The sequence below is a fragment of the Podarcis vaucheri genome (assembly GCF_965113315.1).
Source record: "Podarcis vaucheri genome assembly, chromosome: 9".
In the NCBI taxonomy this organism is placed as follows: domain Eukaryota; kingdom Metazoa; phylum Chordata; class Lepidosauria; order Squamata; family Lacertidae; genus Podarcis; species Podarcis vaucheri.
Window position 1 is genome coordinate 76,624,983 of NC_138767.1, and position 16,526 is coordinate 76,641,508.

Here is a 16,526-nt window from a genome sequence, read left to right on the forward strand (position 1 = left end):
TCTTTGCGATAATTAAGAGGTATATACACTTCACTTAATAAATAAGTGGACTTGTTTCATGTTTCCTGAAGCAATAGGCAAACCAAAACAATGGGTATCCTTTGAAAGTCCCACTTCTCTGAATTTAGCAAATCCAGCCCAGCGTGTGCCGAAATGTCTAAATTAGGCTAAAGTGGTCATGGAAACGAATGGCAGAAAACTGCATTGCTGTATATTACAGGAAATTGCTTGCAAAATGTGTGTATGAGCAAAATTGCATACAAAAATGCGGGTATGGGGAGAAATTTCCATTAGAACTTTTAAGAAACAAGCAAACGCCCCCCCACCACCCTGAAAATCAAACATGGAACTGAATTTGTGATTGGAAAAAATGGGAAATTGACATTTGTCCTTTGACTATGACATTTGACTATGGCCAGATGGGGCTTACTAACCTGGGAAAGATAAACTTGACATGAGCCAACAGTGTGACGCGGCAGCTAAAAAAGCCAATGCAATTCTGGGCTGCATCAATAGGAGTATAGCATCTAGATCAAGGCAAGTAATAGTGCCACTGTATTCTGCTCTGGTCAGACCTCACCTGGAGTACTGTGTCCAGTTCTGGGCACCACAGTTCAAGAAGGACACTGACAAACTGGAACGTGTCCAGAGGAGGGCAATCAAAATGGTCCAAGGCCTGGAAACGATGCCTTATGAGGAACGGCTAAGGGAGCTGGGCATGTTTAGCCTGGAGAAGAGGCGGTTAAGGGGTGATAGGATAGCCATGTTCAAATATATAAAAGGATGTCACATAGAGGAGGGAGAAAGGTTGTTTTCTGCTGCTCCAGAGAAGCGGACACGGAGCAGTGGATCCAAACTACAAGAAAGAAGATTCCACCTAAACATGAGGAAGAACTTCCTGACAGTAAGAGCTGTTCGACAGTGGAATTTGCTGCCAAGGAGTGTGGTGGAGTCTCCTCCTTTGGAGGTCTTTAAGCAGAGGCTTGACAACCATAGGTCAGGAGTGCTCTGATGGTGTTTCCTGCTTGGCAGGGGGTTGGACTCGATGGCCCTTGGGGTCTCTTCCAACTCTATGATTCTATGATCCTAAACCTCCCATGCCTTGCCAAGATACCTTGAGGAGAAGAAAGGGTTAAGGAGTAAATGCACAAATCCTAAATGGATTCCCCAAAATGGTTGGGTGGTGCTTGTACACTGGCAACACCTGCAGCCCGGTGTCTTGCTCTGCTTTCCTTTGGACCCCATCAGCGAGTCTTGTCAGCGCAGGACCCCCATATTCGCTGCCCAGGCTTACGCCCCCCTGGGGTTGTTACTTGGGTGTTGCTAACAGTAGTTTGACTTTACCCCCTGGCGGTGCACTCCATTGTTTTTCACAGAGGTCACATGTTCCTCTCTGAAGAGGAAGCCCTGCCCTGCTAGTATGTGCCAGCTTAATGGCTCTTAAGGTAGACTCAGCCTGAAGTTTGTGTTTGGGGAGGCTCATGTTAGATATATTCAGGTGGGGAATCTGGGGTCTGGATCTTTACTACCTGGCCCCACCGAGTGGGTGAACGGTGCTGGCTGTATGGGGCCAGATATGGATTTTAAATAAAAGGACGCATGTAAAAACATGCTGATTCCCAAACTGTCTGTGGGCCGGATTTAGAAGGCGATTGGGCCGGATCTGGCCCCCGGGCCTTAGTTTGCCCACCCCTGCTCAAGAGTCTCCTCCAGCACCAGAATTCAAAAGCATCCATTCTTTGGCGATCAGCCTTCTTTATGGTCCAGCCCTCACTTCCGCACATCACTACTGGGGAAACCATGGCTTTAACTATACGGACCTTTGTCTTCAAGGTGATGTCTCTGCTTTTTAAGATGCTGTCCAGGTTTGCCATCGCCTTTCTCCCAAGAAGCAGGCGTCATTTAATTTCGTGACTGCTGTCACCATCTGCACTGATCATGGAGCCCAAGAAAGTAAAATCTCTCACTGCCTCCATTTCTTCCCCTTCTATTTGCCAGGAGGTGATGGGTGGAGTCTCCTCCTTTGGAGGTCTTTAAGCAGAGGCTTGACAACCATATGTCAGGAGTGCTCTGATGGTGTTTCCTGCTTGGCAGGGGGTTGGACTCGATGGCCCTTGTGGTCTCTTCCAACTCTAGGATTCTATGATCAGGCACTCCCATTTCTTTAAGAACTTGCATGCAGCAAAAAAGCCAAATCTGCAAGGAGTTTGCTGCTGCTGCTCCGCCCCTGATAGGCCGGGCCGGCTGCCTTGCTGGCTGAATGGATGACGTCACCGCCTGCCCGGGGATGCGGGGGAGGCGCCGGAGCCCGGGACTGTGACGTCACCTCCGCGCTTTAGCCAATGGGGAGAGCCGCTGCGGCCAGTGTTGGAATGCGGGCGGACGCGGCGGCGCCTTGTCTCTCGCTGTCTCTCTCGGGGACGCGCCTTCCTCGCCTCCCGGGCGCGCTCTCGCCCTCCTAAGGTGGGCGATGGGGTGTGGGGGGGGTTGGGGGGGGAGGCTGCGCTCGTTTGCAGGAGGATATTTTGCTTTTTGATGCTATTAAATATGGGTTTGGAAGTGGAAATGGCGAAAGAGGTGCTTTTGTTTGGGGGGGGCGCCCTAGATTTATTGAAAAGGGGGCGGGGGCAGATATGTGGGGCTCTGAGACGCCAGGGGTTTGAGGCTGGGGCTCGTGTGGGGTTGCTCGTGGGAAAAGGCTTTGTTAGGGAGGCAGGGAAGGAGGAGGGGGGGAGCTTCCAGAAATATAGGGAGTGGGGTCCCCCCCCACCTTAGGGGTGGGTGGGGAGGAAATGTGGGGCTGGACTAGATGACCCTGGCGGGTCCCTTCCAGCTCTGCACTTCTGTGGTTCTAAGGAGGGTGGTGGTGGTTTGAGCCAGGAGTGAAGGGGTTAAGTTATGGGGGTGCTTTTGACGTTAAGTCGTGGGGGGGCACTTGATGGGAGGGAAGGGGTTACGTTTTGAGGTTGGGCTGCTTTTGATGGGAGGGGTTAAGTCGTGGGGGTGCTGCTTTTGATGTTGTGGGGCTGCTTTTGATGGGAGGGAAGGGGTTAAGTCATGATGCTTTTGATGGGAGGGAAGGGGTTAAGCCGTGGGGCTGCTTTTGATGGGAGGGAAGGGGTTAAGTCGTGGGGCTGCTTTTGATATGGGGTTAAGTCGGCAGGGCCGCCACTTTTGGAAAGATAGGGTGCAGAGGGGTCTGTGGGTCTGGGAGGCAACTGCCGTGTGTGTGAATGGGGCTGGGATTCTTTTGGGGGGTGGAGGAAGGTTGGCGGGTGGAGGCTGCAGTTTATGGCTGGGATCTCTAGGGATGGGGGAGCAGCAGGCGAGAAAGGAGTCTCCGAAGGAAGCAGCCTGGAGTTCCTGTCATGGGAAAAAGGCAGGGAATAATAATAATAATAATAATAATAATAATAATAATAATAATAATGTGTGATTTTACAGTGGTTGTTCCTTTAATAATAATAATAATAATAATAATAATAATAATTTGTTATTTATACCCCGCCCATCTGACTGGGTTTCCCCGGCCACTTTGGGCGGCTTCCAACCAAATATTAAAAACAAGACAGCATCAGACATTAAAAACTTCCCTGGGCGGCTTTGAGCAGAATATTAAAATACAATGATTCAACAGATATTAAAAGCTTCCCTAAAAAGGGCTGCCTTCAGTTGTCTTTTTAAAAGTAAAATAGTTGTTTATTTCCTTGACATCTGATGGGAGGGCGTTCCACAGGGCGGGTGCCACCACCAAGAAGGCCCTCTTCCTGGTTCCCTGTAGCCTCACTTCTCGCAGGGAGGGAACCGCCAGAAGACCCTCGGAGTTGGACCTCAGTGTCCGGGCTGGACGATGGGGGTGGAGACGCTCCTTCAGGTATACTGGACCGAGGCCATTTAGAGCTTTCAAGGTCAGCACCAACACTTTGAATTGTGCTCGGAAACGTACTGGGAGCGGATGAAGATCTTTCAGGACCGGTGTTATATGGTCTCGGCGGTCACTCCCAGTCACTTTCCTTTCCTCCGTTGCAGGAACATTTGACTGATCTTTATCCTTCCTCTTCCTTTAGCATTGATCCAGCGCCGGGCAGTCTGGAAATTTGGTGACGGCTGCTTTTCCCGGGGGGCGGGGCAGAGGAAGCCATGTCCACCTTCCGCCAAGAAAATGTCGAGGATTACTACGAGATGGAGGAAGAACTGGGCAGGTGAGCTGGCTGAGTACTTTGTTGTGCATCTGCTTGCATGTTTTGTCTGTGTTTGTGAGAGAGAAATAATAATAATAATAATAATAAAGTGTCAGCTGCGTCCCATTGCTGACAGAGGGGGAAAGCATGGAGAGACAGGAGGAGGTAATTAGGCAGGAATGTGGAACGAGGGAGGAGTAGCCTAGTTAATAATAATATAATAATAATAATAATTTATTATTTATACCCCACCCATCTGGCTGGGTTTCCCCAGCCACTCTGGGCGGCTTCCAGCAAAACACTAAAATACAATAACCTATTAAACATTAAAAGCTTCCCTAAACAGGGCTGCCTTTAGATGTCTTCTAAAAGTTTGGTAGTTATTTTTCTATTTGAGATCTGGTGGGTGCCACTACCGAGAAGGCCCTCTGCCTGGTTCCCTGTAACTTGGCTTCTCGCAGCGAGGGAACCGCCAGAAGGCCCTCGGAGCTGGACCTCAGTGTCGACAACTACCAGCAATAAAAAGGCAAGAAATCTCCAAGAATATGTGCGTTCCCCAATGGTGAATTTATAGGAAACAAGGTGTGATCGTTTGTGTGTGCGCTGGTGTAAGTTATTTTAAAGTTATTGCTGATCAATTCGTGATGATATCCCAAAACTCCCATGGACAAATCCAAATTCTCCCTTGGAAACCTCAGCGAAGCGACGTTGATAAACAGCCTGCAGCTTTTGTTGGTTCAGGTTGGTTCAAAGTGCCTTTTTGCAAAGAGCTCGCCATAACAGAATGGACTGGCTTGTAAAAGAGTATTGGAAAATAATTCGTAATGAATTGAAAAAAAATGTTTAAAAGTCCTTTTTCAAAAAACAAGAACACCAGGGTCCTTTTCGTTGGGGATAATTCAGAAGGAAATTCCCAGGTGTCAAAAAAGGTTATTTATGTATGCTATTATTGCAGCCTGTGTTTTGTTAGCCCCAAAATGGAAAACGAGCGAGGTCCCAACTAAAGAGGAATGCAATTTAAGCTGACAGAATATGCGCAGCTTGCAGACTTAATATATAGAACATGGGTAGGCAAACTAAGTCCCGGGGACCGGATGCGGCCTAATCGCCTTCTAAATCCGGCCCGCGAATGGTCCGTGAATCAGTGTGTTTTTACATGAGTAGAATGTGTCCTTTTATTTAAAATGCATCTCTGGGTTATTTGTGGGGCATAGGAATTCGTTCATTTCTTTAATATAGTCCGGCCCCCCACAAGGTCTGAAGGACAGTGGACTGGCCCCCTGATAAAAAAGTTTGCTGATCCCTGATACAGAGTGCGAGAACAAAAAGAACATACGTTTAGAGAAGATTGGAAAGCGTTTATTGAATATATGGGGGTAAATTGTGTTTATTTGAAAATGTGGGCAGCATTAAGATAAATTCAACCGTGTAAATCAGTTTTGATGGATGCAGTAATGGAATACGGAATGGCGTGGCTTTTGTAAAATACGCAGGGATTTATGTTATGCAAAGTGAACCATGGAAAGAGAAGAAGGGATAGTTGTTGATATCTTAAAAGGTAAAGGTAAAGGGACCCCTGACCATTAGGCCCAGTCGTGGCCGACTCTGGGGTTGCGGCGCTCATCTCGCTTTATTGGCCAAGGGAGCCGGCGCACAGCTTCCAGGTCATGTGGCCAGCATGACTAAGCCGCTTCTGGCGAACCAGAGCAGCGCACGGAATCGCCGTTTACCTTCCCGCCGGAGCAGTACCTATTTATCTACTTGCACTTTGACGTGCTTTCAAACTGCTAGGTTGGCAGGAGCAGGGACCGAGCAATGGGAGCTCACTCCGTCACGGGGATTCGAACCGCCGACCTCCTGATTGGCAAGTCCTAGGCTCTGTGGCTTAACCCACAGCGCCATCCGCGTCCCGTTGATATCTTAAGGTTCTTTAAATGAATATTCTAAAAGGTAAAACAAAAGATAATAAAAATTGTGGAGAATAGAGGAAACCTTCAGGACCCAAGGGACTGGCAGCCTAGGAGGCTGTTGCCATTCTAGGGCTTAAAACTTCAGACCCCGGTTTGATTTTTCGGCTATTTATTTGTGTTTACATCCTGTGCGCTTGCCTCACACAAGCGGGTTCTGACTTCACATTAGAATTTCAGATCGCCCTGGAGCATCGCTTGCGGCGTTTCTGCATTCTTGACTTGTGCATCAGCCGCACAAAGTATTTCAGGGACGTTTCCTGTCTTGAGTAATTCCAGTCTGGCCAGCAGATTTGAGGCATTTCTCGTCCCCCCCAAGCCTGGGAAAAGGAAGTGAGGGTGTCGCAAGGATCTCGCCCATATCCCGAACTCAGAATCCACGGGTGTGTCGCAACTTTGGTTTCAGGGGGTGATGCGAGATCCTTGCCCAATATTGCGGGGCCTCACCCTGATCTGACGATATACAGTGGTGCCCCGCAAGACGAATGCCTCGCAAGATGAAAAACTCGCTAGACGAAAGGGTTTTCCGTTTTTGCGTTGCTTCGCTAGACGAATTTCCCTATGGGCTTGCTTCGCAAGACGAAAACGTCTTGCGCTTTTTTTAAAAAAGCCGCTTGAAGAGGCGCAGTTGCGACGGACCGTGCTTCGCAAGACGAAAAACATCGCAAGACGAAAAGACTCGCAGAACGAATTATTTTCGTCTTGCGAGGCACCACTGTACACAGGATTCGGCCCCAGACCTTTGCAACACTGTCACCTCTTTGGTAGCCGTAGGGCAGCCTTATTGTATGCTTGTTTTTGTGGACGTAAATCCCGCCAGAGTGAATACTCGATGGCCCTTGTGGTCTCTTCCAACTCTATGATTCTAATATAAAAATCAATGATTTTTTTAAAAAATGATTTTTTAATTTAAATTGGATTTTTTAAAATTTAAATTGGATTTCTTTTATTTAAATCGATTTTCTTTTAAAAAATAAATTGGATTTTTAAAATAAAATTGTTTCGGAGGAAAAATCTATCTAAAGGTGATTTTCTATTTAAGTTACATTATAGTCCATCAGGAAATAAGGATTTGTTTTTCATGTGTGCTAAAACTCAGTCTAAGTTTATTTTTTTTTAATTATTTAACCACATCAGTTAACAAACATGGATACATATGCTATAACGTTATTGTTTTAGTTAAAATAAATTGTTTAAATTGTTATGATTATTTTTCTCCTTCCGATAAAGCACAGAAGAAAAGTTGCCCAAATATAAACAGTTAACTTATTAAACCTCACAATCATTTCATAGTTATTGGTCTACATATTTCTGATAGTATTACCAATTTTTATCTCTAAGTATTACCAAATCAGTCTTTTTTTTATATAACTGTAAAAAAGAAATCCTAACTAAGAAGACAAGGACTATAAAAAGGAACGGGAAAATTTTATAATTTAAATAGGAGACCATTGTAAGCAAATCAAAACTTTAGCTGGGCTATAAGAATCACTTGTAAAGTAACGAAGGTTGTGGACCATTTGGACAAATCAAAATAGCGGAGAACGTATTGATATGTAGTCTTAATTATTGTAATAAGGACCCATGTTAGGGGATGTTGGGGAAAGTCACAAGAATCTCACAAAATGATAATTTTCTGGCTGCAAATTTCTCTTGACAAGAATTTTTTTAAAAATTCCCCAAGAAATAAAAAATGCTTATAAAAAAATCCCCCAAAATCTTAAATTTTATTTGAGATATTTTCCCTAAAAAAGGCTCAACAATTTCGTCGTCGTTCCCCCCCCCAAAAAAAAAAATTAAAAAATAACCCCGCAACTTTGTCCAGATTTTCGCTTTGGGGAATATGAAAGCCCTATTTGAGATCCCAATTAAATCAACCCCCCCCCCTTTTTTGGACATGATGGTGAACTGTGAACTGAGAAACCAAAGCCAGTCCACTTATTTTTCCTTTTTTAAAAGAAAACCTTGTGTGCTAAATCTCTTTGTTCTCTCCCCCCGCCCCGCCCCCCCCGTCCGCCAGCCTCATTGCTCTCCGTCCGGATGAATTTTTGCTGATGGCCAGCAGAAATAAAACAGGTCCAGTCGCTTTCGTTCTGCTTCCTTGTCGTTTTCTTTTTGCAACGGCAACCGTATATGGAAAGCTAGCTCGCTGTGTGATCTCACCTTTGAAAAATGTAAATAGCTGCATTTTGATGTCCCGTGCCTGCGGCTTTATTAAAACAGAGCGCAAAGAGTTTTCTCTTCCTCCGTAGGCCTCTCCTTCTATGGAAAGACTCCAGAATTTGTGAAACAATATGCGCGTGTGACGGACATTTTCTCCTCTTTTAGCAACTGGTGTAGATTTCTCCCAGCTTTTTCGCGCTCACAAAAACCAGGAAGTGCTTCTTTGCTGCGGCAGACGGTGAAGGAAGGTGAGGACAGGTGACCTCACATAAGTCACCCCCCCACCAAAGCAAGCTCAAAGCTTCTCAAAACTTTTCAAAATCATTTTCTCAGCAGCTAAGCATCAGAAACATTCCGCTTGCTGTACCTAAAAAGATTGCAGCAAGGTGGAGAACAGAGCCCATTGTCTTCTCAGGCCGTTCTCAGAACCACATTGCAACTTGCTTTCTCTCCGGGAACCATGCTGTTATGTACTGAGTTGAATAGGATCCAAACTGCAGCAGTCTGATTGGTCCTAGAACAATAGGATCCAAATCGCAGCAGTCTGATTGGTCCTAGAACAATAGGATTCAGAATGCAGCAGTCTGATTGGTCCAAGAACAATGCAGCAGTATGATTGGTTGGCAGGAACCACCCAATCATGCTCCAGATATAAGTGAATCCACAACCTGATTGGCTTACAGTAGAATTCCAGAATTAACCAATCATGTGCAGCCCATTGTGTAAATAATGTATATAAAGCAGATACTTTGAGGGGACATTCATTCATTCCTCCTCACCACTATGAGCTGAATAAAGAGCATGAAATCACTTTGCGACTCTGAGTATATTTCACATGCCAAAGCTCAAGAATGAAACAGCGGGAACACTCTGAAAACCCCCTCAACCCCCTTTCCTGCCAAGAGTCCGCAATAGTCCCAAGACAGCTTTCTGTACATGCTCAGGAACCTCAACATGGGGCAGGACTCCTGAGGGAGGAGAAAGGAGGAGGGAACTAGAAAGGGGTATATATGCTTGTGCGCATGATTGTGAACCCGTGCATGCTTTTTGTGACTTATCCCACTTGCTCCTTCTACCAGTTCATGGATGGTAGAAATAAAAGCCTTTTCTCTGAAACTATTCCTTGAGTGTCTGTTGACTCCCACTTCCCTTTCCCAGGCGCAATATTTTTTCCCACCCGAGGGCAAAGCCTCATAAGGCTACAACGGGAGCGTCAGGAATGTGCCTTGTGCTAACTGGGTCCGCTTTGGAGCACGGGGAAATCCACAAATACCCCCTTTCTGCAAAATATCTCCTTCAGTTTCATGGTCCTAGTCCTCCTGCCTGGCTTCATAGAACCATTTTGTGGAATAATAATAATAATAATAATAATAATAATAATATTATTATTATTATTATTATTTATACCCCGCCCGTCTGGCTGGGCTTCCGCAGCCGCTCTGGGCGGCTTCCCAAAAAATATTAAAATACTGTAATACATCAAACACTAAAAGCTTCCCTGAACAGGGCTGCCTTCAGATGTCTTCTAAAAGTCTGGTAGTTGTTGTTCTCTTTGACATCTGGTGGGAGGGCGCCACCACCAAGAAGGCCCTCCGCCTGGTTCCCTGTAACTTGGCGTCTTGTGGCGAGGGAACTGCCAGAAGGCCCTCAGAGCTGGACCTCAGTGTCCGGGCAGAACAATGGGGGTGGAGACGCTCCTTCAGGTATACTGGGCCGAGGCCGTTTAGGGCTTTAAAGGTCAGCACCAACACTTTGAATTGTGCTTGGAAACGTACTGGGAGCCAATGCAGGTCTTTCAAAACTGGTTTATATGGTCTCGGCGGCCACTCCCAGTCACCAGTCTAGCTGCTGCGTTCTGGATTAATTGCAGTTTCTGAGTCACCTTCAAAGGTAGCCCCACGTAGAGTGCATTGCAGTAGTCCAAGCAGGAGATAACCAAAGGATGCACCACTCTGGCGAGACAGTCTGCAGGCAGGTAGGGTCTCATCCTGCCTATCAGATGGAGCTGGTAAACAGCTGCCCGGGACACAGATTTGACCTTTGCCTCCATGAACAGCTGTGAGTCCAGAATGACTCCCAGGCTGCGCACCTGGTCCTTCGGGGGCACAGTTACCCCATTCAGGACCAGGGAGTCCTCCACACCTGCCCCAGGTGTTGCTAAACTACAACTCCCATCATGCCTTGCCATTGGCCACGCTACCTGGAACAAGTTTATACATTTCGTTAGTTTTACAATCAATCTCACATTTCGAAGTTTGACTTCCTTCCCCCTCTTTCTGCGGTTCCTTAAATTTATTTCTTATTATCTTCTGCATGTCCAAATTCATTTACTTATCCGCTTTAAATATATAGTCTTCTGAAGCTGCAGGTTGTTACAAAAATCCTGACAATGTTTTTATCTGTTTGCAATTTATCTGTAAATATTCAATAAACCATTTCCATTCTTTTATTAAAAGTTTGTTATCTTATCTTGCTTTCTCATTCTTCCAGTAAGTTCCGCCATTTCTGCATATTCCATAAGATTTTGTATCCATTATTCCTTTGTTGAGGCTTCTTCTTCTTTCCACTTTTGGGCAGGTAGCATTCTTGCTGCTGTAGTAGCATACATAAATAAATTACCGTACAATTTAGGTAGTTCTGTCCCTACAATTCCCAAAAGAAAAGTTTCTGTGGTTTTGTTTTTTTACAAAGGCTATTTTGAACATCCTTTTCAATTCGCTATATATCATTTCCCAGTAAGCCTTAACCTTACTACAAGACCACCACATATGATTAAAAAGAACCTTTTCCCTTGACATTTCCAACATTTGTTTGATTTAGATTTATACATTTTTGCCAGGTGACTTGGTGTTAGATCCCAACGATATATCATTTTCATGTAATTTTCTCTTAAACTGTAACATGCTGTAAATTTTATATCCGTATTCTACAATTGTTGCCACGCTTCTGTGTCTATATTATGACCAATATATTGCCCAGTGAAGCTGGATTTGTTTGGGAGTGAAGCTCCCCGGTTCAGAGTAGGAAACGTGTAGGACGCGGGTGCCGCTGTGGGTTAAACCACAGAGCCTAGGACTTTGCCGATCAGAAGGTTGACCGTTTGAATCCCATGACGGGGTGAGCTCCCGTTGCTCGGTCGCTGCTCCTGCCAACCTAGCAGTTCGAAAGCACACCAGTGCAAGTAGATAAATAGGTACCACTCCAGCGGGAAGGTAAACAGCGTTTCCGTGTGCTGCTCTGGTTCGCCAGAAACGGCTTAGTCCTGCTGGCCACATGACCCGGAAGCTGTACACTGGCTCCCTTGGCCAATAAAGCGAGATGAGCACCGCAACTCCAGAGTCGTTCACGACTGGACCTAATGGTCAGGGGTCCCTTTACCTTTACTTTACACAGAGGAATGATGTGCGGTGTCTGAAATAGGAGTCTCAGAAAAAGGAGAAGGAAGTCAAGATTTGAAATGTCAAAAGGACTGTAAAATTAGTGAAATGTATAAAAATGAACGGCATAAGCAAAATTTAAAATAAAAATAATATACAGTGGACGCTCGGGTCGCGAACGTGATCCGTGCGGGATGCAGGTTCGCAACCCACAGCTTTCGCAACCCGTGTGGGTTGTTATTTGGCGTTTCTGCGCATACGCAAAGTGCGATTTGGCGCTTCTGCGCATGCGCGACCGTCGAAACCCGGATGTTACCCATACTTCCGGGTTTCGGCGTCCGCAACCCAAAAAACGCAACCTGAAGCGTCTGTAACCCGAGGTATGACTGCAAGTGAACGTTTTCCGTCCCTCTCTCTCCCTCTCAGCGGCCAGTTTGCGATCGTGCGCAAGTGCCGCGAGAAGAAGAGCGGCCTGGAATACGCGGCCAAGTTCATCAAGAAGCGCCGCCTGTCCTCCAGCCGCCGCGGGGTGAGCCGCGAGGAGATCGAGCGGGAGGTCGACATCCTGCGCGAGATCCAGCACCCCAACATCATCACGCTGCACGACATCTTTGAGAACAAGACGGACGTGGTGTTGATCCTGGAGCTGGTCTCCGGCGGAGAGCTCTTCGATTTCCTGGCCGAAAAGGAGTCGCTGACCGAAGAGGAGGCCACGCAGTTCCTCAAGCAGATTTTGGACGGCGTCCACTACCTCCACTCCAAACGCATCGCCCACTTTGACCTCAAGGTGAGATCCTGCTCACACAATATAATAATAATAAATTTTATTTATACCCCGCCCTCCCCGGCCAGAGCCGGGCTCAGGGCGACTAACACCAATAAAATCACAGTAAAAACATTATAGGGGGAAAAGGGGGGGGGGGACCAATTTAAAATACAGGTTAAAATGCAATTTAAAATTCAGTCTCATTTTAAAAGTAGTCCATAGATCAAAACCATAAGGGGAGGGAAGACATAAGGGTCATACTGAGTCCAAACCAAAGGCCAGGCGGAACAGCTCTGTCTTGCAGGCCCTGCGGAAAGATGTCAAGTCCTGCAGGGCCCTAGTCTCTTGTGACAGAGCGTTCCACCAAGTCGGGGCCAGTACTGAAAAGGCCCTGGCCCTAGCTGAGACCAATCTAACCTCCTTGAGGCTCAGGACCTCCAAAGTGGTGTTATTTGTGGATCTTAAGGTCCTCCATGGGGCATACCAGGAGAGGTGGTCCCGTAGGTGTGTGGGTCCTAGGCCGCAGGCTAGCGACTGGGAGCGGCCACCAGGAGCATATAACACCGGTCCTGAAGAATTTATGTTGACTCCCAGTATGTTTCCGAGCGCAATTCAAAGTTTTGGTGATGATCTTTAAGGCCGGAAACAGCCTTGGCTCTGAATACCTGAAGGAGCGTTACTGAGGTCCAGCTCCGAGGGCTTTCTGGCAGTTCCTTCACTGAGAGAAGTGAGGTTGCAGGGGACCAGGCAGAGGGCCTTCTCAGTAGTGGCACCCTCCCATCAGATGTCAAGTGACCATACAGTGGTACCTCGGGTTACATATGCTTCAGGTTACATACACTTCAGGTTACAGACTCTGTTAACCCAGAAATAGTACCTCAGGTTAAGAACTTTGCTTCAGGATGAGAACAGAAATTGCGTGGCGGCAGCAGTGGGAGGCCCCATTAGCTAAAGTGGTGCTTCCGGTTAAGAACAGTTTCAGGTTAAGAACGGACATCCGGAACGAATGAAGTACTAAACTCGAGGTACCACTGTACAACCTTTAGAAGACATCTGAAGGCAGCCCTATATTGGGTCGTTCTTAACATTTCGTACCAGCTCCATCTGGTACGTAGACTGAGACCCTACCTTCCCGCGGACTATCTTGCCAGAGTGGCGCATGCTCTGGTTATCTCCCGCTTGAACTACTGCAATGTGCTGTATGTGGGGCTCGCTTTGAACGTGACCCGGGAACTACATCTAATCCAGAATGCGGCAGCTAGACTGGGGACGGCCGCCGAGACCATATAACACCGGTCTTGAAAGACCTGCATTGGCTCCCAGTACGTTTCCGAGCACAATTCAAAGTGTTGGTGCTGACCTTGAAAGCCCTAAACGGCCTCAGTCCAGTATACCTGAAGGAGCGTCTCCACCTCCATCGTTCTGCCCGGACACTGAGGTCCAGCTCCGAGGGCCTTCTGGCGGTTCCCTCCCTGCGAGAAGCCAAGTTACAGGGAACCAGGCAGAGGGCCTTCTCGGTAGTGGCACCTGCCCTGTGGAACGCCCTCCCACCAGATGTAAAGGAGATAAACAACTACCTGACATTCAGAAGACATCTGAAGGCAGCCCTGTTCGGGGAAGTTTTTAATGTGTGACATTTTAGTGTATTTTTGGTCTTTGTTGGAAGCCGCCCAGAGAGGCTGGGGAAACCCAGCCAGATGGGCGGGGTACAAATAATAAATTATTATTATTATTATTTGATGTTTTGTTTTTTAATATTCTGTTGGAAGCCGCCCAGAGTGGCAGGGGGCAAACTCGGTCAGATGAGCAGCTTGTGAATAATAAAAATAACATTACCCTGATCCTCTGGCGGCAGAGACTTCATGTGTTCTCTCAACGTTTCCCCCTCCCAGCCTGAAAACATCATGCTCCTTGATAAGAACGTCCCAAGCCCTCGCATCAAGCTGATTGACTTTGGCATTGCCCACAAGATTGAAGCAGGGAACGAGTTCAAAAACATCTTTGGCACTCCCGAGTTTGTAGGTATGTGTGTTAGACCAGGATGTTGGGGTGGTTGATGGGTGAGGGGCGAGCAAGCAGGAGAAACCGTCAGCCTGGAGAGGAGAGGATGGTCTAAACCACTGAGCCTCTTGGGCTTGCCGATCAGAAGGTCGGTGGTTCGAATCCCCGCGATGGAGTGAGCTCCCGTTGCTCGGTCCCTGCTCCTGCCAACCTAGCAGTTCGAAAGCACACCAGCGCAAGTAGATAAATAGGTACCACTCCGGCAGGAAGGTAAACGGCCTTTCCGTGCGCTCTGGTTTCCGTCACGGTGTCCCGTTGCGCCAGAAGCGGTTTAGTCCTGCTGGCCACATGACCAGGAAAGCTGTCTGTGGACGAATGCTGGCTCCCTCAGCCTGAAAGCAAGATGAGCGTCACAACCCCAGAGTCGCCTTGGACTGGACTGAACCATCCAGGAGTCCTTTACCTTAACCTTTACCTATCTCCCATGTATCCGGAGCCACAAAGTATTTGAGAGGCAGATGCACACATCCTGGTTGGTTGTGGTTCTCTGTCCCAGAAACGCTTATTTTTTTCTCATCACTCTCTCCAAAGCTCCAGAAATTGTCAACTACGAACCTTTGGGCCTGGAGGCTGATATGTGGTGAGTAAAATAAGCTTGGCTTAGATTTCTTGTGGAATTTAATGCCTTATTATTATTATTATTATTTTTATTTATTTATTTATTTAATGCACAGTAACTTCGCTGTGATGGGACGCGGGTGGCGCTGTGGGTTAAACCACAGAGCCTAGGACTTGCCGATCAGATGGTCGGCGGTTCGAATCCCTGCGACGGGGTGAGCTCCCATTGCTCGGTCCCTGATCCTGCAAACCTAGCAGTTCGAAAGCCCCTCAAATGCCTGTCATCCCTAACATTGTCTAGGGCTGAGTCCAGCAGCATTTTTTGGGGGGGGATTGCAGATCTCCCACCCCACGTTTCTGTGTCTTTTGGGACATTTCGATGCTAGTACGTTGATCGTCTCCTTTTCCTTTCCCTTCCTTCGTTCCAGGAGCATCGGCGTCATCACCTATATCCTGTGAGTATTTCAAAACAAAACACCTTGCGCAAAGTCGAGCCCTATGCTCGGAGAACAAGCATAGCTCCGCCGGTAGAGCGTGGGGCTCTTAACCTCAGGGTTTGGGGTTCGAGTCCCACGTGGGGCGAAAGATTCTTTCATTGCAGGGGGCCCATTAAAGCCCTAACAGCCTTGGCCCAGGAAACCTGAAGGAGCGTCTCCACCCCCATTGTTCTGCCCAGGCGCTGAGGTCCAGCGCCGAGGGCCTTCTGGCGGTTCCCTCACTGAGAGAAGTGAGGTTACATGGAACCAGGCAGAGGGCCTTCTCGGTAGTGGCTCCCTCCCATCGGATGTCAAGGAAATAAACAACTACCTGACTTTTAGAAGACATCTGAAGGCAGCCCCGTTCAGGGAAGTTTTTAATGTGTGACATTTTAACGTATTTTTAATCTTTGTTGGAAGCCGCCCAGAGCGGCTGGGGTACAATTAATAAATTATTATTATTATTATTATTTATTATTGATGACTCCTGCTGTCCCTTCCAATTTGACAATTCTGTGCTTCTCCAGAAGGGTTGCATGTTGAGTAGTGCAGCGCCTTTGGGGAAGAGGGGGCTTAGCTTACTGTTTTGGGTTTTTCTCCCCCCCCCCCCCAGGTCTGGTGCTTGGGACGCGGGTGGCGCTGTGGGTTAAACCACAGAGCCTAGGGCTTGCCAATCGAAAGGTCGGCGGTTCGAATCCCCGCGACGGGGTGAGCTCCCGTTGCTCAGTCCCTGCTCCTGCCATCCTAGCAGTTCGAAAGCACGTCAAAGTGCAAGTAGATAAATAGGTACCGCTCCGGCGGGAAGGTAAACGGCGTTTCCGTGCACTGCTCTGCTTCGCCAGAAGCGACTTAGTCCTGCTGGCCACATGACCCGGAAGCTGTATGCCGGCTCCCTCAGCCAGTAAAGCGAGATGAGCGCCGCAACTCCAGAGTCGGCCACGGCTGGACCTAATGGTCAGGGGTCCCTTTACCTTCTC

The 16,526-nt window shown here is 47.5% G+C and overlaps 1 protein-coding gene across 1 annotated transcript; it reads left to right on the top strand.

Annotated features, from left to right (window-relative positions):
* The first annotated feature begins 2,204 nt into the window (after positions 1 to 2,204).
* Positions 2,205 to 15,746, top strand: LOC309540536 (death-associated protein kinase 3). Its single transcript, XM_082237492.1, has 6 exons — positions 2,205 to 2,463; positions 4,068 to 4,202; positions 12,115 to 12,475; positions 14,347 to 14,476; positions 15,047 to 15,095; positions 15,502 to 15,746. Exons 2-6 carry the CDS (start codon positions 4,141 to 4,143, stop codon positions 15,530 to 15,532), a joined length of 633 nt encoding a protein of 210 aa, XP_082093618.1. The 5' UTR covers positions 2,205 to 2,463; positions 4,068 to 4,140; the 3' UTR covers positions 15,533 to 15,746.
* The last annotated feature ends 780 nt before the right edge of the window (positions 15,747 to 16,526 follow it).